The sequence below is a fragment of the Oryctolagus cuniculus genome, chromosome 17 (genome assembly GCF_051225735.1).
Source record: "Oryctolagus cuniculus isolate XC-2025 breed Fujian yellow rabbit chromosome 17, ASM5122573v1, whole genome shotgun sequence".
Lineage (NCBI taxonomy): Eukaryota > Metazoa > Chordata > Mammalia > Lagomorpha > Leporidae > Oryctolagus > Oryctolagus cuniculus.
In genome coordinates, this window is record NC_142883.1 from 41,287,737 (window position 1) to 41,308,906 (window position 21,170).

Below are 21,170 nucleotides of genomic sequence, written 5' to 3' on the forward strand. Positions count from 1 at the left end.
GGGTGTTAGTTCACCTGCACAGACGCAAAAGCTAAACCCATGACTTGGGAGCCTCTGGGAAACCAGATCCATCCCTCGGTGGAGACAGAGCCCCTTCCCAGGCCGTGAGGGCTTTGCTTTGTCCTTCTGGTTCCTCCCAACTGGGGTTAAGTGATCGACTTCAGTAAATGGTGATTTCCACCTGAGCTCTAAACGAGGCATGCAGCGTAACAACGGAGGGTTTGGGAGGATTTTTCTACTCATACTTGGTAAGTTTAGGATTAGCAACGTATGTGAAAAGCATCCAACACAGTTCTAGGCACAGAGTAGATACACGGTAAGTATTAATTTCATGTGACCTGCTCATTGAGCTTGAAACAGATGTTGTTACAGTAAACTGAAATGGAAATGATCTGTTCTTGACCTTACCCGTTTATCTCCCTTTGACATCTCCCGTCACGGTGAGCACCCGGCCTGTCCCCCAAAAGCTGCTGATAGGGCTACCTGAAGATTTGCAGTGTCACCTGGGAAATCCTCACTTCAGCAGCATCAATGCTGACAAGTTCACTATGTGTTGGGATAGGGAGCTCCAGTTTTTACAAAGTAGTGCTGTTATATGGATAAGGTTTTCCGTCACTTATTAAAAAATGGCAGGTGTGCTGACAGGCCCCCTGTCATCCAGCGACCCTACCCCCGCTGGAATACCCCAGGGCCCTGGGAGGTGAGGAGGCTTCCTCCCTGCATAGGAGGGATGCGAATCCTAAAGCTGCCCTGCTTAGCTCAAGTCCCCCAACGTCCGCGAGACTGACTTCTTGGCCACCTTTGAAGAGGGTTCTCTGCTGTAGGTCAAGCAGTTCATACTGTTACTTAACATGCCTGATTGCCGTGCATTTGTGTGAGCTTGTGTTTCTACCAGTGGGGTTTCTCCTTGGCTCAGGCAGAGCACAGTTAGCTACTTCCCCACGCAGGCCAGGTAGCCAAATGGTTCCCATATTGAGAGATCATTTTTAAGTGGAATAGATACATAAAACTGAACCTCATGTTAGGGAAATTATAGTATTGATTCCAGGAGAAAACTGCAGTTGTCATTGTATTATTGATAGGAAAGTTTCGTTCTTGGGTTCTGGTCCAGCTCCTTGTGCCTGTCCTTCCTGGGTGCTTGGTATGCCATACTATATATGCCTCTGTGATGTACACACGCGCTGACACGGGAAAGGGGGCAGCACCTTCCCTGGATTCTTTTAATCAAATGCCTGAATCTTAATTGACAGTCTTTTTCTGAGGAAAACTGTTATGTTTGTTTCTATTTTCTTTAACCAGGAAGGTAGCTTGATGTGGTGAAATTCCTCAGTAAAAAAAAATTTAAATCAGAACCCAGATAGCTCCCATCTCTTTAGTGCATGCGGTTCCTATGCAGCTCCTGACAAGTGAGGGCCGCTGTGCTCCTGGTGTGCTCTGTGCTGTCCTCCGTGTAGTCCGTGTTGTATTGTAGAAACAGAGAAAGATTTTTTTTTAAGATTTTATTTATTTATTTATTTGAGACATAGAGTTACAGACAAGGAGAGGGAGAGACAGAGAGAAAGGTCTTCCTTCTGTTGGTTTACTCCCCAGATGGTTGCAATGGCTGGAGCAGTGCCAATCCAAAGCCAGGAGCCAGGTGCTTCTTCCAGGTCTCCCACATGGGTGCAGGGGCCCAAGCACCTTGGTCATCTTCTACTGCTTTCCCAGGCCATAGCAGAGAGCTGTATTGGAAGAGGAGCAGCCAGGACTAGAACCAGTGTCCACATGGGATGCCGGCAGCACAGGTGAAGGATTAATCTGCGCCACAGCACCAGCCCCAGAGAAAGATCTTCTGTCTGCTGGTTCGCTTCCCAAATGGCTGCAATGGATGGAGCTAAGCCAAGCCAAAGCCAGGATCCAGGAGCTTTTTCCAGGTCGCCCACATGGGTGCAGGGGCCCAAGGACTTGGCCAGCTTCTTCTGCTTTCCCAGACCATAGAAGAGAGCTGGATCAGAAAAGGAGCAAGTGGGACTCAAACCAGCACCCATATGGGATGCTGCTGCCATGGGCAGAAGCTTAGCCTACTATGCCTCAGTGCCCTCTCCCCCAGCACACCACCTCATAAATTCTACGTCTACTCTGAGAGCCTACCTACTTCTCTCTTCCTCCACCCACTGCTCTCCATTGTTTCCCGGGAATAGTACAGAAGCCTCCTGGCTTCCTTGTACTCTGCAGCCAGAGGGAACTTTCACAAAAAGCAAAGGTGATCAGTTTTTTAAACTCTGCCCTTGAGATTCAGCCTGCAAGCTCTACGATGCCAGCAAGGCCTTGGGGCTCCATACGCTCCTCGTTCAGCGTGGCCTCTGCTGTCCCCTGAGCCCTTCACCCTACTCTGAACCCCTCAGCACTTTCCTGTTGCTCCACCAGGGCAGCGCCCATTCTATTGCATTTCAGGCCCCATCAGCGCTCTCCTCCTTCCCCAGGCCCAGGGTAGACAAGGGGCTGTTCTTTATTCCTCTTCCCATGGCTCATGGTGCTTGGAACAAGTGCTCATTAAAGGAATGAGGGAATGACTACACATAAAGTGAGAAACATCCATAAGAACATTTCAAAGACATCTCTCCCTGGGCTGGTGCCAGTAGTAGAGGCTAAGCCTCTGCCTGCGGCACCGGTATCCCACATTGGCGCCAGTTCGAGTCCCGGCTGCTCCTCCTCTGATCCAGCTCTCTGCTATGGCCTGGGAAAGCAGTAGAAATCCTTGGGCCCCTGCACCCATGTGGGAGACCCGGAAGAAGCTCCTGGCTCCTGGTTCCTGGCTTCAGATTGGCCCAGCTCTGGCTGTTGTAGCTATTTGGGGAGTGAACCAGAGGATAGAAGGCCTTTCTCTCTGTGTCTCCCTGTCTCTGTCTGTAACTCTAATTCAAATAAATAAATAAATAAATAAAGTCTTTACAAAACTAGTCCTTCTCAGGGCTGGTGTTGTAGCATAGCAGATAGAACTGCTGCTGTGAACTGTGATGCCAGCTTCCCATATGGGCACCAGTTTGTGTCCTGGATGCTCCACTTCCAATCCAGCTCTCTGCTAATGGCCGAGGAAGAGCAGCGGAATACAGCCCAAGTATTTGGGCCTGTGCACCTATGTAGGAGATCTGGATAAAAATCCTGGCTCCTGACTTCTGCCTGGCCTAACCCTGGCTGTTGAGGCCATTTGGGGAGTGAGCCAGCAGACAGAAGATCTCTCTGTCCCTCCCTCTCTGTGTAACTCTACCTTTCAAATAAAATCTTTAAAAAAAAAAAAAGTATCCACAAAGCATTCTTTGACAGAGGATTTCAAAAACTTTGTGGAAAATGGAGTGTTGGTGTACAAAATTATTTTGGAAATCCACACATAGTTTTTTTTTTTCCCAGAATACATATTTTATGTGAATTTTGTGAAGACCCCACGTATTTTGAAAAAGTAAGCAATACTTAGAATGGATCTATCAAAAATGGGACTTCTTTCACTGTGGAAAGTGAAAAGGTAAAAGGGATTTAGCCAGGCGTTTCCCGACTGTACTCCTAGCACAGCATGGTTGCTGCCCACATGAACAGAAGATGCTCTGGGAGAGGAAAAGCAGGAGAGGAGCTCAGAGCATCAGGACAGCCGCCGCAGGGCCCTCACTCACTTCTACTGAGGGCTGCTGGCTTCTGAGGGCCTCATGGACAGCTGGAAGGGTACTCTGCAGACGCGGTGTCACATTCACTCTGCTCCCAGAAGCCCCTGCTGTGGGGTCAACTAGAAAGACAGCTCGGACGCAGCCCTCAGACATGGAGCCTGAGTGGAGGCAGGACGCACCCTGCCGTTCTGGATGACTTACTCATCAAGGTGTTGCTCGTGATAAAAACAGGACTTAGCAAGACTGTGCCCTTAGCACGCATCCACGGTGTGTAGAGCCCTGAGATGGCATCTCTCATTTCCTGTAGTGATCCTGGGAGGGGGGTACTGCCAGCCTTCCACCTTCGAGGTGCGGAGAGGTTACTCAACCACAGAACTGGTCACAGCTAACCCGCCAACAGGCTGCAGAGCCCCCGGCTTCATCCCTGCACCCTTCCCTGTGTTCTCCATGGTCCCGGGAATACCCACACATCTATGCTACCCCGGGAGGCTGTGCTGGTGCTTCTTGAATGTTCTCTGCCAAGTCGTGCATTTTAGTCTTCAGTGTGTTGATAAGAGGTCACCAGAAAGACTCCTGGTGCAGATGACCTTAAGGCAGTGTAAGTCACAACATAGCTAGAACTGCCTACATGGAGACTGCAGGACCTCATAAAGAATTCAGGCACCAAGCAGCATAGCATCGGGAGCTTTCTTTGAGCCTTCCCACTCCTAAAGTTGGATGAGGTGTCCTCCCCTGAGCTCCTTCCCCATGGCATTCTTGCTCTCTTTGATGTTGCCTGAGATATTTTCTGAAACAGTGTGATTGCATGTGGCGGGGTGGAGGGAGGGATTGGAACAAGAGGAAAATGATGAATAAAAAACACCCAAGTTTTAAACCCTGGTTCATTGTGCTTACTATGTGGCATTGTCTATGTCAGCCTTCAAGTGCAGAATGATAATACCGTGCCTTAATCTGTGGACTCTAGCCCTTGGCCTGGCGCCTGGCACGTGGGCACGTCACAGTTACTCAGATGTTCATGAACGGACACGATCAGTAACACAGATCCAGGATTCAAACCCAGGCTCCAGGGCTGGCTAATTCTCAGGCTCAAGATCTGTCCAACATGTGGTCCCTGCCCATCTCAGGCATGCACAGTGTGACCAAGAGGATGAAACTAATTGGTTCTGTTGCTGTGGAGTCAAACTGCTTTCACCCTGGGGGTGATTCTCAGCTGAGAATGGGGAGGTGCACTGGCCCTTTCTGAGGGTTGGCAGCAGCCTAATGAAGGTGGCATAAGCTGGCGTGTCGTGAAGAAAGAGGTCAAAGTTTTGTGTGCTTTGACAGCCACACCGCAATCCAGGCTATCCTTTTGACAAGGGCCGGTATCATTGGTTTAAAAAATCTGCACCCAGAAAACAAGAACTCTCATATGTTGTTGGCAAGAATACAAGTTGGTAGTCTCCTTGGAGAGTAACTTGGCAATGATTGACACATTTAAATTGCACATAAGCCTTTGAACCAGGAATTCCGGTTCCGGAAGTGTGGTCTACAGGTATACACACTGAGAAGTATATCCCATCTACTTAGAGCTGTGTTCTTTATAGTGAAGAGAGGTTGGGAACAAGCCAAACGTGCTCTCGAGACCGATTAGACACAGGTAGATTATTGTGTATTCACCCGTGCAATGGGCCAATGCACAGGCATAAACAATTAGGCTTTTCTCTACCTCTTGAATGAGACTTTGGCCAAGATAAATACTTTCATTGGAGAGAAAAAATTTCCATTTGTGTTTAAAAAAAGCTACATGTAGCACGTGTTTGTGTACGAACAGACTGCTTCTGGGCGGGAAGGAAGCCCTGGCAGTGACTGCCTCTGCGGAGGAGGCCATGGGCAGGATGTGAGAAACCCCGCTCTGCTGGCCACTCAGTCGCATGTTTTACGTCTTGTTCTGAGTCTGCGCTGCCCGTTCAAAGTTAATACAGATAAAAGTCACTGTATATTCTCTTCAATAAGCTTTTGGGTTGGTTTTTTATTAGCAGCTTTTAACTGACATTATTTCAAATTTATAATAGATGGCAAGAATACTGCAAGAAACTCCCTGAGTCTTTACCACATGTTTACGTAGTTTTCTGTTTCTTTCGTGCGTGTGCATACAGACTTGTGAGAGTTAATTGGAGATGTCACACCAGTTAGCCACTGCATGATTCAAGGCAAACCTGCCTTGAGAACATGAGCCTTCAGGACAAGGATACTGTCTTATATACCAAGCAGTGCTCAGGATCAGGAAGCACTATTCTGACACAGCTCTAGTATCTCATGCACCATGCGTGTACAGTCTCAACAGCTGTCTCCATAGCATCCTTAACAGCACTTTCCCACCCTAGCCTGGGGTTCACACTCAGAGCATGCTTCGCATTTGGTTGTCTTGTCTCTTTAATTCCCTGTGATCGGAATGTTCGGCCGTTCTTTGTGTTCAGGTCAAGGCCTTCTCCAGTGTTTGCTGTGAGAAGGCCCTGTCGTTTAGTTTGCCTGATGTTTACTCCTGCTTAGGTTCAGGTTCTGTGATCTTGGCCGGACAGAAGCGATTGTTGTGTCTTTCTGTCTGTGTCCTGCCAGGGAGCACTGCTTTAGTCTAGGTTCTCAACCTTGCGGCTGGGGAGAGAGGGCCCTCTGGGCCAGCTGTGCAGTGCTCGCTCCAGGAATCCGATGGAATCTCTGGGCTCATCCTTTTCCTTCCCCACTCTGACCTGTGTCACTGGGAGCACCCAGCCCACCTCACTGCTTTGGTCAGGCTCCTGAAAACATCCGTCAGCATCGCCTGCACAGCGCCCAGCTCTCTGCGTCTTCCCAGGGGCTGTTAGGGGCATGGGGCAGAGACTGCGCTACTCGATTGCCAGATCATGCCGTGGACTGCCCATGCTCTCCAAAAGTCATCCACGTCTTCCGTCAGACCAGAGAGCAGATTCTAGAATCCCCAGAGCCGACTCAGAAAACTCATCTTTAAAACTCTGTTCCTCCAGACTACTCTTTGCACCGAACCTGTGTCATTGTAGTTTCCCCAGAATTCATAGAAAATAGGCACACGGTGTCCCTCTGACCCCCTGGGGGACTGACTCCAGGACGCCTTTCTCCCCATGGGTACCAAAATCTGTGATGCTCAAGAGCCCCTTACAGAAAATGGCATAGTATTTACATATAACCTACGCACATCCTCCTGAGTATCTGAAGTCATCTCTAGATTGCATATAACATCCAGTAAAAAGGAAATGCAGTACTCATGGTATCTGTTATACTGTATTGTTTAGGGAGTCATCAGGAGAACAGCTGGCCTGTACGTGTTTGGTACTGGCTCAGTTTAGCTTTTATGGTAATTTTAATCTGCCATTGGGGGAGCCCACAGATGTGGAGCTTGCCTGTGTAGATGGCTGACTTCGTGTGTGTGTGTGTGTGTGTGTGTGTGTGTGTTTCCTTGGAGAAGGACGGATGGATACCATGATATTCTCATGTACGTGAAGACGCTGACTGAAGGCACTGGCTCGCATGATTGGAGAAGCTGAGAGCTGAAGTCAGCCACCTGAAGACCCGGAAGTACAGATGGTGCTGCTCCATTCCGAGCCCAAAGGCCTGAGGACTGGGAGGGTGAGTGGCGTGAGTTGCTTCCTGAGCCCAGGTTCACAGCGAGTCGCAGCCTGGAGACGGCCAGGCAGAGGGAGAGTATGCTTTCTTACCTGCCTCTTTTGTTCTGTTTGGGTCAGGAGCAGGCTGCATGTCTCTGTGACTCCATCTACTGATTCAAACGTGAACCACACAGACGCACCCACAACCAAGATTTTGCCCAACACGTGGGCACCCTGTGGCCTCGTCCAGTCGATCTGTGAACTTGACCATTGCAGGCTCATGTGTCGCTTTGCTCTAGTGTTGCTGATGCTGATTTTGGCCTCGGTGTCTCTCGAGAGTAAACTTAACTTTCCCTTCATAATTCCTTCCTGGAAGCTTCATGTCTATGCTGTTCCCTGTCATCCTGTCAACTCATTTCAGCACCCACTGGTCATTCCTCTCTCATGGCATTGCTTCCATGTTTGCTCACTGAGCTCTGCGCAAAGGAAGAGCCTTTCCTGCTCTCTGGCTGCCATCATTACGTCAGATTCTGATTTCTTCACGGGCCTCTGATCTGTTACTAACGCAGTGTAGTTGGATACTCCTGTGCTCCCAGCAGGAGCCCTTCAGGCAGGCTTCTATGTACCTATCATCCTTCGAGCACCTCCCTCTTTCTGACTCAACGAGATATTCCAGACTCGTCTCGTGCTTTGCCTGTCCCACTGATGTCCCTGAGGTGGAGTCAGATTTAGCCCTGAATTCCTTGGTGTTTACAAGCCCATCTCTGGGCGTGCCAGCTTCTCAGCTCTCTTGGGAAGAACACGGGGGCCATGTGCATGGGCTGTGTGTCTCCCTCCTCTGCCTGCTCCTTGCCACCTCCCTACCACGACTTTGTCCTGATGCCTCCAATTCCATTTTGACCCTATGTATTGGGTAACCTTCCCCAGCAATGAAAAGCATCTTGGGTGTTCACTAGGTACCATTTAACTTAATTTTTCTGGAATAAAAATTGCTACCTGTATCTAGGTGGTGGAAAATTGCCCACATAAAGAGAAGAGTATTTTCTGTCAGAACAGTGCAGCTGTGGTCCATGTTTGAAGAACTAGGTGACCTCTTGTTATGTTTAATTCCTTCCTGCATTTTGAAAGTCAGAGGGGTCACCAAGAAAGAAAAGTAAAACTGCATAAATAAAACAAATTAAAGGGATGGTAGGCAACACTCCTGATGACTTGAATATTCTACAGAGTACTGTAACTCATTTCCTGAGAAAAAAACAGAGGTGAGCTACAGGGACTCATGCCATTCCTTCATTTTTTTTTTTCCATTCATCAAATATTTAACTCTCCCTTTCTAAGTGCCCAGTCCTATACTGCATGCTGAAGATAAAACAACATGATAGGTTTGCTCTCAGACAATAAACAAGTAAACAAAAAAACTCTTTGGGAGGGGCCAGAGTTGTGGTGCAGATGGTTAAGCCGCTGCCTGTGCACCCATACTGGAGTGTGGGTGTACACTGTGTATCCCGTACTGGAGCACCTGTTCAAGTCCCAGCTGCTCTGCTTCCGATTCAGCTCCCTGCTGATGCGCCTGGGAAGGCAGCAGAAGAGGACCCGAGTCCTTGGGCCTCTGCTACCCATGTTCGAGACCTGAATGGAGTTCCTGACTCCTGGTTTCGGCCTGGCCCAGCTCTAGCTATGTTACAGGCATTTGGTGGGCAACCAGCAGATGGAAGGTCTCTCTCTCTCTCTCTCTGTCTCTCTCTCTCTCTCTGTCTCTCTCTCTCTCTCTCTCTCTCTATATATATATATATATATGTATTTCTGTCTCTCTCTTTCAAATAAATAAATTTTTGAAATGTCTTCACAAACAACACAAGAAACTACTGTGATGACTGCCATACAGGTGTGGAATGACAGGACAAGGATCCGTGTTCTGGGCCAGAGCATGCCGTGCACAGGGGTTGGTACCGGGAGACGCACCAGTACCTGGGTGTCAGATGGACATGGAACTAAGGCTTCCCATGGAGAAGCTTTAAGGCCGGGGCTGAGCAGTGATGCCCACACCGTGAGGTCGCACCTGCCGCTATGTGGGGAGAGAGATTGGAAGTGATGGAGAGTGGTGTGGGCAAGCCAGTTATGCTGGCAGCCCTGGTAGGACAGAGAGTTGGGGTGTAATATTTTTTGACACTGTTCACTGTCAGAACTCCCTTGACAGCTGTTAATTGAGTATTTCAAAATAGCTAGTAGACAGGATTTTAAATGTTCTCAACACAAAGAAATGTTAAATGTCTGAAGTGATAAGTTCTGTCAGTTATCCTGATGTGATCGTTACTTATTGTGTGCGTGGACTGAACCATCACACTGTATCCCATAAATGTACACAGTTATGAGCTAATGAAAAGTTAAAATATTTTTTCCAAGAAAACATATTTAGTGGAAAGGTTTTGTTGTAAACCTCAATGAAAGAAAATGAGTATCATATTGTGCCTAGTGAAATGATGCAATGAAAATTTTCTCAAAAGATCTTGAGGGTGGGTGCTTGGCCAGTGATTAAGGTTCTGTAGGAGATGCCCACAGCCCGCACCAGAGTGCCTCTGTGTTCTAACCCCGCCTCCCTGCCAGCCCGGACCCTGGGAGGCAGCAGAGATGACTTGAGTAACTGGGTTCTTGCCACCAACGTGGGGCCCCGGAATTGAGTTCCAGGCCCTGGCTTTGGCCCAGCTCAGCCCTAGCTGTTGCGGGCATTTGGGGAGGGAACTAGTGGATGGGTGTGTGTGTGTGTGTGTGTGTGAGCTCTGTCATTAGGAAAATCCTTGATCTGAAAGTGAAAACATGTATCTTATGATTGGTTTGATATGCATTTCTTTCACTGTAAGGGGGATTGAGACATTTTCATAGACTTTCTTCTGGGCTGTACTTGTGTCTCTCAGGTTACTGTAACACATTACCAGAAACCGAGGGGATCCGCGCAAAGCAGCTTGTCCTCCGGCAGTTCCGAAGGCTGGGGGTCCCGGAGCAAGATGGCTGCCTCCGTGCTGTGTGCTCTGCCCGCTGGGAGAAGCCCTCTCGGCTCCCTCTGTCGGTGGTGCCGTCGCCGGTTTGGGTTGCCTGGCTGATTGCGGCACACTCCAGCCTCCTTGACTGTCATCGCGGTGCTGTCGGTTTGCCTTCGCATGGTGTCCACTTCCTCTTAGAAGGGGGCGGTGCTGTGGCGTAGTGGGTAAGGACGCCGCCTGCAAAGCCGGCATCCCATATGGGCGCCAGTTCGAGTCCCGGCTGCTCCTCTTCCAATCCAGCTCTCTGCTCTGGCCTGGGATAGCAGTAGAAGATGGTCCAAGCCCTTGGGCCCATGCACCCACTTGGGAGATCTGGAAGAAGCTCCTGGCTCCTGGCTTCGGATCGGCGCAGCTCCAGCCGTTGTGGCCATCTGGGAAATGAACCAGTGGATGGAAGACCTCTCTCTGCCTCTGCCTCTCCTCTCTCTGTGTCTAACTCTGGCTTTCAAATAAATAAATAAATCTTAAAAAAAAAAATGGACACTAGTTGCCTTGTAGTAAAGTCCACCCTAATGGCCTCATTCTAACTTGATCACCTGCAAGTCCCTGTTTCCAAATAAGGTCACATCTGCGGATCCCGGGGCCAGCACTCCTGCAGTCTTGGTGGGGAAGGCATTCAGCCCACTTCTGCCATTTTCTTCTCTCTACTTCAACTTGACCTTTCCTTTTCATTTTGGCTACTCCTCCTTGCCCTTGTCCATTTTAGCTGGGTCTATTTTCCTTTTTATGTTTCTCTCTTTAAAAAAAAATATATATATATATATTTTATTTACTTGAAAAACAGAGTTACAAAACAAACAAAAAACACAAAAAAACAGAGTTACAGAGAGGCAGAGAGAGACAGAGAGAGAGGTCTTCCACCTGCTGGTTCACTCCCCAAGTGGCTGCAATGGCTGGAGCTGCGCTGATCCAAGGCTAGGAGCCAGGAACTTTTTCCAGGTCTCCCATTTGGCTGCAGGGGCCCAAGCATGTAGGCCATCCTCCACTGCTTTCCCAGGCCATAGCAGAGAGCTGGATGGGAAGTGGAGCATCTGGGACTCGAACCAGCACCCATATGGGATGCCGGCACTGCAGGCATTGCCTTTACCCGCTATGCCACAGCACCATTGCCTTTTTTGTGTCTCTTAATGTGACCTTCACTGTTCATTGCTGTGGGTTTTATTTTTTCTTTAACCTTTTTTTTTTTTTTTTATTTAGCTTTTCCAGTTTCTTGTCTCATTTGAAAAACAAACAAACAGATGTTTGGCCTAAAGGTTAAGATGCCCATGTCCCACATCAGAGAACCTGGGTTCAGCTCCTGGCTCTGGTTCCTGACTCCAGCTTCCTGCTAACACAGACTCTGGACGCCGGCAGTGACAGCTGAAGTAATTGGGTTTGAGCACCCATGTGGGAGACCTGGATTGAGTTCTTGCTTCAACCAGGCTCTCCCCTGCCCCAATTCAGTCCTGTCCCTTGCAAGCATTTGTGCTGTGAACCGTGAATTGAGCATACCCTTTCTGTCCCTCACAAATTTTTAAAAATTTTAAGATTTTTTTTCAGAGCCAGTGTTGTAGGGCAGCAGATAAAGCCAACACCTGTGACACCGTCATCCCAGAACTCACTCTTTCTCTCTCTCTTTCCTGCTCTCTCTCTAACTCTGCCTTTCAAATAAATAAATACATCCTTAAAAATAAATAAAATAAAAATTTTAAGATTTAACCATTTTTTAAATGGTATCTTCCTTGATGCCTTGCTTTAGAGGGTTACATCATCTGTACAATTTGTTGGTTTCATACAGTTGTTTTTCCCATAATTTTTCTAGATTATGACATACCTCTTTATCAGTGTAGTGATTTTTTTAAAGATTTTTTTTTTGTTTATTAGAAATACAGAGTTGCAGAGAGAGAGAGACAGATAGTGAGATCTTCCATCCACTTGTTCACTCCCCAGATGTCCGCAATGGCTGGGGCTTGGCTGTACCAAAGCCAGGAGGCAGGAGCTTCTTTGGGGTCTCCCATATGGGTACAGGGGTTGAAGCACCTGGGCCATCCTCTGCTGCTCTCCCTGGCACACCAGCAAAGAGCTGGATCAAAAGTGGAGCAGCTGGATCTCGAACCAGCACCCATAAGGGATGCCAGTGTGCAGGTGGAGACTAAACCCGTTATGCCGCAGCACCGGCCCCAGGGTAGTGATTCTTAATATGCCTTTTGTCTGTGAAAGTATTTACCCACTTTTTTCTTGTAGCGTCCTGTCATGGGCTCCATGCTTGTCCATTTCAGACATGAGCTCACTCGCCAGATGTGGCTACTCAGTGTGGTCAGTTGTTGGGAGAGAGTGTGGAGTGATGAGGAGACCCTTGAGTCTGGGCTTCGTTACTTCTAAACCCTTTGGCTCCAACACACAGCCCTTAAGTCTCAGGAGAGCCGCCCGAGTGTCAACAAGTGAGCACTGTGAGACTCCTGCAGGGGACGTGGCCTTACTTCTCAGTTGATCAGCATTATCGACCACACAACAAGGTGCTAAGGAAAAAGTACTTATTTTTCCACGTAGCCCTCCTCACAGCCACTCCAGGTGTCTATTGAGACTCGTTTGTTCTGGGCTGCCTGTGTGCCAAGACCCTGCCATTCTTGGCAACCTAGCACCTGCAGTCTGTTTTCTGAGAACTCGGCTCCAATGCCTGAGGCTTCATGGGACCCCATGTTTAATCTTAGCAGCCGCCCTCAGCGAGGTGTGGTTTTCACTGCAGCCCATGGTCCTTCCTCATGTGCTGTGGATGCAAGTGGCGGCTGGAGATCGCGCCATCTTTCCTCCCTGTGGTTTGCGGTCTTGTTGACCTTCAGACAGTAGCATAGCACCAAGATAGCATTGTATCCTGCGTAAGGGTGGGGTGGGGGGCTCGCGTGTTGTCTGAAGTTGCCACTGAACCCAACCTTGGAGAAGGCGAACATTTAGAGATCAGGAAAAAAGGAGGATCCCACAAAGGAGACTGAAAAAGCAAACCAGAGAAACGGGCAGAAAACCCAGAGCACAGGGTCTCCCGGAAGAAGGGAACGGGGTCGATGCTGGAGACTGCGGAGAAACCCACCTGAGGACGGAACATCAACCGTGGGTCCTGCGGGTTCCCTGGGCGCTCCCCGTGGGAAGTCTGATGAAGAGTCTCTGAGTGCGGGTGTGGCACCCAGGTTGGAGCTGGTTGAAGAGGCCACGCAATGTGCAAGAATGTTCTTAGCAAATGACCACCTCTCGTGGGGAATGCGAGTGCTCAGGGCGACTTCAGTCTTTACTGTCCTGAAAAGGCAAGGACAGGCCAGATGGATGTGACCAGCTCCTGCCCGCAGAGTGCGTTCCCCCAGAAGTAAATGAGTCATTTATGAGTGAAGATTTTATTAAATGTGCAGTAGGTCATCCACAGAGAATTTCCCCTCACTCATTCACTCCATGGGTTTGAAGAAGTCAACCAAGGATAACATGGAACTCTGTTCGTGAGTGGATCCAGCACAGCAGCAGTAGAGCACATTTGCAATGTAATCATCTGAACGAAATTCCTTTTTCTCTTCTGCCCAGCTCAAAGTTAAATTTATTTTTCTTCATTTTATTCTTTATGTTTTCAAATTCTTTTCAGTTCCCTTTGTACTAACTCCCTGTCTTTTCCTAATTTCTACCTCCACTCCTCCCACTGAGACCTTGTGATCCTTTTGGCTGCAAGTGTCTTCTCTGATTCCTTGTTTCCTTGTTTCTTGTTCATTTATTTGAGATGCAGAGAGACAGACAGAGCTCCCCTCCATTGGGTCACAGCCTAAATGCCCACAGTGGCCTGGGAGCTGAAGCTGGGAGTCAGAAACTCCATCCAAGACTCCCATCTGGGTGGCGGGAACCCAGTTATTTGAACCATCGCCCGCGGCCTCCCAGGGTCTGCATTTGTTGGAGTCAGGAGCTGGAGCAGGCATTGTGATGCGGGATGCAGCAGTCTTAGCCACGAGGCTGAACACTCGCCCACAGTTGCATCAAGTCAGAGCCTCCTCACTGGCCATCAAAGCCTGTCCTGCCATATCACGTAGGAGCCCGTCGTCTGTTCCGACTGTTGCCGACATTTCTCAGCACAAGTTTTCTGTCTGGTTAGGCCAGCCGCCTTCCTATTCTCTGCCTGCTGCCCCACCCCCCACCCCCCGCAGTGTCTGGCACTTCTCCTAGTGTTCTGCATGTGGCTTGCCCATGATTCATCTGATGGCCTTGCATAGAAGTGACAGGTGCGAGTTAACAAGGCAACGTCTCAGAAAAAAAAAAAAGTAACTGTTTCAGATCCCATGTGGAAAGGGCTGTTGTTCTCCCAAGGCATCATCTTGGTATTTTTTCCACTGCTTCGCATTAATTCAAAACTCTTTAGAACCTCCTTGTTTGATTTGAAAGTCAATGAAAGTATCTGGTCCTTTGAATAAATGTTTTTAATCTTCTTAAAGAAAATAGGTTCTAAAAAAATCAATTGCTATTAGGCAACTAATCACTGGGAGAAGATGGGGTGTTGGGAATTCGGCGGGGGCGGGGGGCGACCTGGTGCTCGGACTTTTGAGGACCCGGTGGCCATCTGCCAAGCACGCAGGGGATGAAGGGGCAGGGCGAGCCTGTGGAGCCCCTGGGAACTGCAGAGAGCTCTCGGATGCAGGTGTGACAGGGAGACGTGGAGAGCTGGAGACAGGCGCGTGCCCTGCCTGGGTCCCTTCCCCGTTAGAGTTCCTCACGAGGGGGCTTGCTGTGAAGACCTTTGCCACTGCAGTCATGCTTCGCTCCTCTTCCCTGGGAGACGAGGTTGGAGTGATCTGTCACCAGGACTTCCCTGGTCTCTACAGTTTCTGTTCATGCCCAGGGTTAGGCCCAGCACAGTAAATACATATTTAGAGAATATGTTATAGAAGTTTGTCATGAAAGATTTGCACACAAAGGTCATAGATACGCCTCCCTTGATCTCTTTTTTTTATTTTATTACTATAGAGAACAGATATTATGTATTTTATAGATAAAATTCTAAGATAACCATATCTCTCACTCTCCCTCCCTCAATTCCCCCTCCTTCCTTCTTTCCTTTTTTTTTTAAACTTTTACAATGACATATTTTCATTTTACTTTATAAACAGGCTTAATGCACCACTAAGCATAATGTTCAACAAGTAAAAATAGGAAGACCACTGTTCCACAGGAAAATAGACAAGGGCTATAAACAGTCATCAAATCATAAAATACCAGCTTCATTCTTGTACATTGTGGGTTTTTTGAATTCTAGATTAATTAGCACATATCAGAGAAAGGATGTGGTATTTGTGTGTTTGGGTCCTGGATCTCTCGAGAGATGGTGTCAGCCTATTTGTCCCGTGGGACTACTGCAGCGCCCCCTGGAGGCAAAGAGTGCAGGTGGCAATACCATACCGTGTCCTTCACACCCGAAAAACCAAATTGAAATCTCCAGCAGGTGTTGAAGTATACACTGGCACCATCTAGTGGTGATTTTAAAGACATAACCAAAATGGAAAGTTTCATTATCCGAGAACTGAGATCAGACTTCAGTGAGTTTTCAACATTTTGTGACTATACTGAAGCATTGTGTTTAACATTGTATTTTACTGAGGCCCTGACATGATCTCCTAGTTAATAGCTATGTGTGCAATGATTGTATACATGTGTGTTAATTGTATTTCAAGAGCATGATGCCTAGAGGTTTTCATAAAATACTTTATGTGAAATAAAGAATTTCAGAAAAGAATGATCTTTAAGTGGTCCTAAAACTTTTTCAGTGGGAGAGGAATGACATTATTGGACACATCTGGAATCTTAGGGCTGCATTCTAACAACTCGTATGTTATCTGCTTTGTCTGATTCATCGAGTTTCGAAGTTATAAAGTCATTTCTCTTTCTAACATTCTTTGGCCCCTTTTATTTATTTTTCCTACTTGGACAGCATTTGTGGAATCTAAAGAATCTCGCCCTTTGCGTCTTTGCTCTTGGAGATACCTGTTGAATGTGTGCTGCAGGTGTCCTGGTTAAGCCACACAGACCTGGGTGACGATTCTTGGTTTATTGTTTGTTTTTTTCAGTCTTTGAACATGAGGTGTGTCGACACTCTGCTTGGAACTTGTAGTTGATTGACAACTGAGGCAGGGAATTGGTTTGCAATCATTGCACTTATTCCTCATGTGTAGGGATTACTGTGATTTCGGCAGCGATGTTAACAAAATAAAAACATTTATTAAAGAATCTCCCTCAAGCGCAACATGATTGGAAGCATAAGATTAATTGCCTTATTCTTAAAAGCACTTGCTGAATGGAAGAGGGACAGAGGGGGTGTTATTGTCACCATTTTGCAGATGAAGTAGCATTCTCAAGGCCTTGCTGTAATTGGGTTTGTAACGTGGGCATTCACACCAAGATGCAGAAGAGTCCACAGTTAGTGCCTTTTGTGCCAGATACACTAACAATAGGGTGCATAGGAAAACCACGTGGAAAGATGCACAGAAAACCTTAGGTGGTCAATACTCTTACTTACTTTCATACTTTTATTTATTTGAAAGAGCAAGAGAGAGAGAGAGATCTTTCATCTGCTGGTTTACTCCCAAATGCGTGCAGCAGCCATCTGGGTCTCCCACGTAAGTGTCAGGGACCCAAGTACTTGAGCTCCGAGAGTGTGCATTAGCAGGAGGCAGAGGTGGAACTCAATCCCAGGCACTGTGCTGTAGGCTGCAAGCATCCCAGGGGAGGTTAACCCACTGCACCACAACGCCCACTCCAATAACTCTTACTTAAGTACATACTAACTACTTGATACAAATCTTGCTTTTAATTTACTGTTGACATTATCAGCATCTCTTTGTTTCTGCTCCTAATTATAGCTGACCATCTTCATTCCGGCTTCAAGGAATTTTAAGGATGTGTCTTTTGCCCGGTCTGTGGGCCAGCATTTGAGCCCTCTGGGTGCTCCTCTTGTTCAGCTCTTGGGAGCAAGACACAGGTACATCTCCCCCTGCCTCTCAGCAGCCAGAGCTTTCTGTGGCAGTGGCTGGTGTAGAAAGATCCAAGCTCTGATTCACGTACTCTGGAAATAGTGGGTACGTGTGGCTTTTCCAAATTTTGTGCATAAATGTTTTCTCTATAAATACAAACACATGGATGTGTTTCACTGTAGTCACGTCAGACATGCTGGGACTTCTCCTCCTTGTTCTTTGGTCTATGGCCTCTTCCCACCTGCCCACATGGCCTTCCTCCTCATCTTCCTCTATCCATATCACCCTACTGTGTGCATAAAGGGATGCATAACACATGCTAACACGTATTCTTCCATGGTTTCTTTTTTTTTTATTTTTTTTATTTTTTTGACAGGCAGAGTGGACAGTGAGAGAGAGAGACAGAGAGAAAGGTCTTCCTTTGCCGTTGGTTCACCCTCCAATGGCCGCCGTGGCTGGCGCGCTGCGGCCAGCGCACCGCGCTGATCCGATGGCAGGAGCCAGGAGCCGGGTGCTTTTCCTGGTCTCCCATGGGGTGCAGGGCCCAAGCACCTGGGCCATCCTCCACTGCACTCCCGGGCCACAGCAGAGAGCTGGCCTGGAAGAGGGGCAACCGGGACAGAATCCGGCGCCCCAACCGGGACTAGAACCCGGTGTGCCGGCGCCGCTAGGCGGAGGATTAGCCTAGTGAGCCGCGGCGCCGGCCTTCCATGGTTTCTCATACCACGTATTCATCTATGAAATGTCTCTGAACAGATATGCAAATAAAAATGGGGTGGCTTTTCACCTTTGTTTTATGGAAAAAATGGGTTCATGCTGTATACTCTGAAAAACCACACATCTCTTTCAAGGAACTCACCCATCCCTGAGACTCTGTCTCCTAGAAATAAGAGCACCACCTTATAAGCTTATGTGTCTGGAGCGTTTTCTGTAGTGCTGTTCATTGTAGCAGAAGGAAGGGGAATTTGTGAATAAATGATGATTTATCAACATCATGGGACTTTAGGCAGTCACCAAAAAAAAAAAAAAAAGTATATAAAATTAGATTTATATCAAGTGTCTGAGTATGGGTTTTTCTGACAGTTGAGTGGGGCTCCCAGAGGGAGAGGAGGACAGTGGAGGTGGCCAGGCCTCTTTGTAATTGAGCATCTGTTGAGTGGATGCAAGCCCTGCTTTTCCTTCCAGAGCTCCGAGGCTGTCTGCACCTGTTTCTCAATTTTTCCCTCCTCTCACCCTTCTGTATTTTGAAAGCAAAACTCCCAGCCCGCAACATGTTACCTTCTTCCTTCTTGCTGGGTCTTAATCGCTACAGATCACTTGTCCCTCAAAGGAAACACAGAAGCAAGGACACGTCAGTCCGGAAACTGCTCCCGGGTATTTGGACTTGCTGGGAGTTACGAGACCCAGTGGAAAGCACTACTCTTTCTCTGTACTCACAGCTGCACTCTTTTCTTCTTTGCTTCTGCACAGGTTCGAGAAAGGGCGCATCTACACCTTCATCGGAGAAGTCGTGGTCTCAGTGAACCCCTACAAGTCGCTCAACATCTACGGGCGGGACACCATCGAGCAGTACAAGGGCCGTGAGCTGTATGAGCGGCCGCCTCACCTCTTTGCCATCGCCGATGCTGCGTACAAGGCGATGAAGAGGCGGTCGAAAGATACCTGCATTGTGATATCAGGTACTGAGAGGGGCCCCGGTGCTTCCAAGAGCAAGATGTGTTGAATTTACCTGGTGCTTCAGGATCCAAACCATGGACTGAGCCCCCCCGCACACCTGGCTAGAAACCTAAGCAATTTTTATAAGAGGGAAATAAAAGCATAATGAACATTAGTGTCCAAGTATTTGTGTCCTGTCTGATCTTCCCTGGGCTTGGTTCACAGACACATAGGTATTACACCTGGGTGACTTGTTCCTGGCTTGTCCGCTGAGCTCCCGTGGAAAATGGTTCCCCTGTCTCACCCATATCAAAGTGCTAGGGAAAAGGTAGCAAAAATCAGCTTGAATACCAGTGGAGTGAAACCGAGAATGTGAACCAATGAGGCGCCAAATGCAATGCAGAGCCAGGCTGGTGCTTGGGAGCGAGGGGTGCGTGCAGGGCAGCAGCAGGCTTTGCCAGCCAAAGTGGGAGAGAGGGCGATGCCAGCCCCTGGGCCAGAGAGCTGGGGCTGATCTACCCCAGTCACATCGAGCGGTACTGGTGACCTATTTACTGGTCAATACGAGAAAACTGCCCACTGACCTAGGGCGGCCTCTCCCACACTGTGGGGATTTCTTTTGGTGCTGATAACACTTCACATTAGCCTTAGTAGTTTCAATGCTCTTCAATGGCCATTGTTCCACTTGGGCTAGCAAAATGGCTAAGCAATGTGTAGAACAGTTTTTCCCCTTTATAGATACGCATACAGGGTCAGAAGAGCTGAGTGACTTGGTAATAGAGTTAGAGAATTACATAGTAGGACTACATGTTATTGAAACTATGGCCTGGTTATGAAGCCGGCAAGCAGAGCAATCACACAAGTGAAAATTCCCATTCTCCCGAACGCCTCATCTCCAGATCCCAGCAGTGCAGCTGGGAGCAGTTGAGTGTTTATCCTTTTATACAATTTCTCTGCATGTGCAAATGCATCGAGTCCCACGTGCACATTTAATTATACTGTAAATACGTAATTATAGGTATCCAATGGTTGAGTATCCCTTATCTGAAAATCCAAAGCTTGGGAGCACTGACGCGGTGCCTCAGGTGGGAAATTCCACACAGGGTCTCCCCTGATGGGTGGTCGTCACAACACAGGCACACTACAAATACCCTGTAAAGTCACCTTCAGGTGTGTAAGGTGTGTATGAGACACAGGTGAGTTCTGTGTCTAGGTTTGGATCCCATTCCCAAGATATCTTATTACCATATGCAAATAATCCAAAATCTGACATCTGCATCACTTCCTGTCCTAAACAGGATGAGGAACACTTAGTGCAGTATTAGTTCATGTCTTTCGTGAAGCACCATGGAGTGGATGTGTTTTCCTTAGACTGTCCGTGGTCCGAGTGGGTTCCCTGTAGCAGCTGTATGGTCTTTTGTCGAGTAGCTCATTCATAATGTATTTACCCTGTTCTCTACTGATGAGCCTAGCCTTGCCTCTACAGAAATGGTTTTTTAAAACTTAGAAAGTTGTTTTATTATCACTTGGGTATGTTCGTATTTTGCAGCATTTCCTTTGGAGAAACTTGTACAGGTATAGTTTTGTAGTCAGAAAACGAGGGCAGGTACTTCCGCATTGGCCCCTTCCCACGCCAACCCAGTCACAGTGGCCGAGATGCTTCGTCTGTGGTGGCTGGGTCTGGAGTTTGACGTTTTGTTTTTCTCATCATAATTACTCTAACTGTAATTAATATTGTCAAATAATTCATTTATCCCATTTAAGATAAAAAGAGACCCTGCTATATAAAATAAGATTATACGGATTTTACTGTGGCCACTGTTTATGTCCTTTCTGGCTGACTCAGGTCAGTGTCAAGTGCAGAGACTCATGATTGAAGAATTGATCTACTGCATCTTAATCCCACGCTGTCTTGGCCCTAAGTCAGTGTCGATCTGTAGTCATCTTGTCATTTGACTTCTGCAAGAGTGTTTGTGCTTTTTATTCATTTATTTTTCAACATGTTCACACCTGTTAGAACCACTACAAGACAGGTGAAATAACTCGAAGGAGAAAAAGAAAAAAAAAAGTGCAACATGAGGGGTTCTAAATGAATAACGAATGTTTCTCTTGGTTTTGATTCTCACGTTAAACCCTGCACAACTTTTCACTGCAGGGGAGAGTGGAGCTGGCAAGACGGAAGCCAGCAAATACATCATGCAGTACATTGCGGCCATCACCAACCCCAGCCAGAGGGCAGAGGTGGAAAGGTAAGAGCCCCCCTGACGTGGGGAGAAATCCCGG

The 21,170-nt window shown here is 47.8% G+C and overlaps 1 protein-coding gene across 2 annotated transcripts in view; it reads left to right on the top strand.

The window, feature by feature from the left end:
- Positions 1-21,170, top strand: part of MYO1D (myosin ID) — a 341,376-nt gene that overhangs the window by 78,260 nt on the left and 241,946 nt on the right. For both annotated transcript variants that reach the window (XM_089317418.1, XM_051824625.3), the window contains exons 2-3: positions 18,702-18,910; positions 21,043-21,136. In XM_089317418.1, the coding sequence (XP_089173544.1) occupies positions 18,702-18,910; positions 21,043-21,136 (303 nt within the window). The remainder of the gene's footprint in view (positions 1-18,701; positions 18,911-21,042; positions 21,137-21,170) is intronic.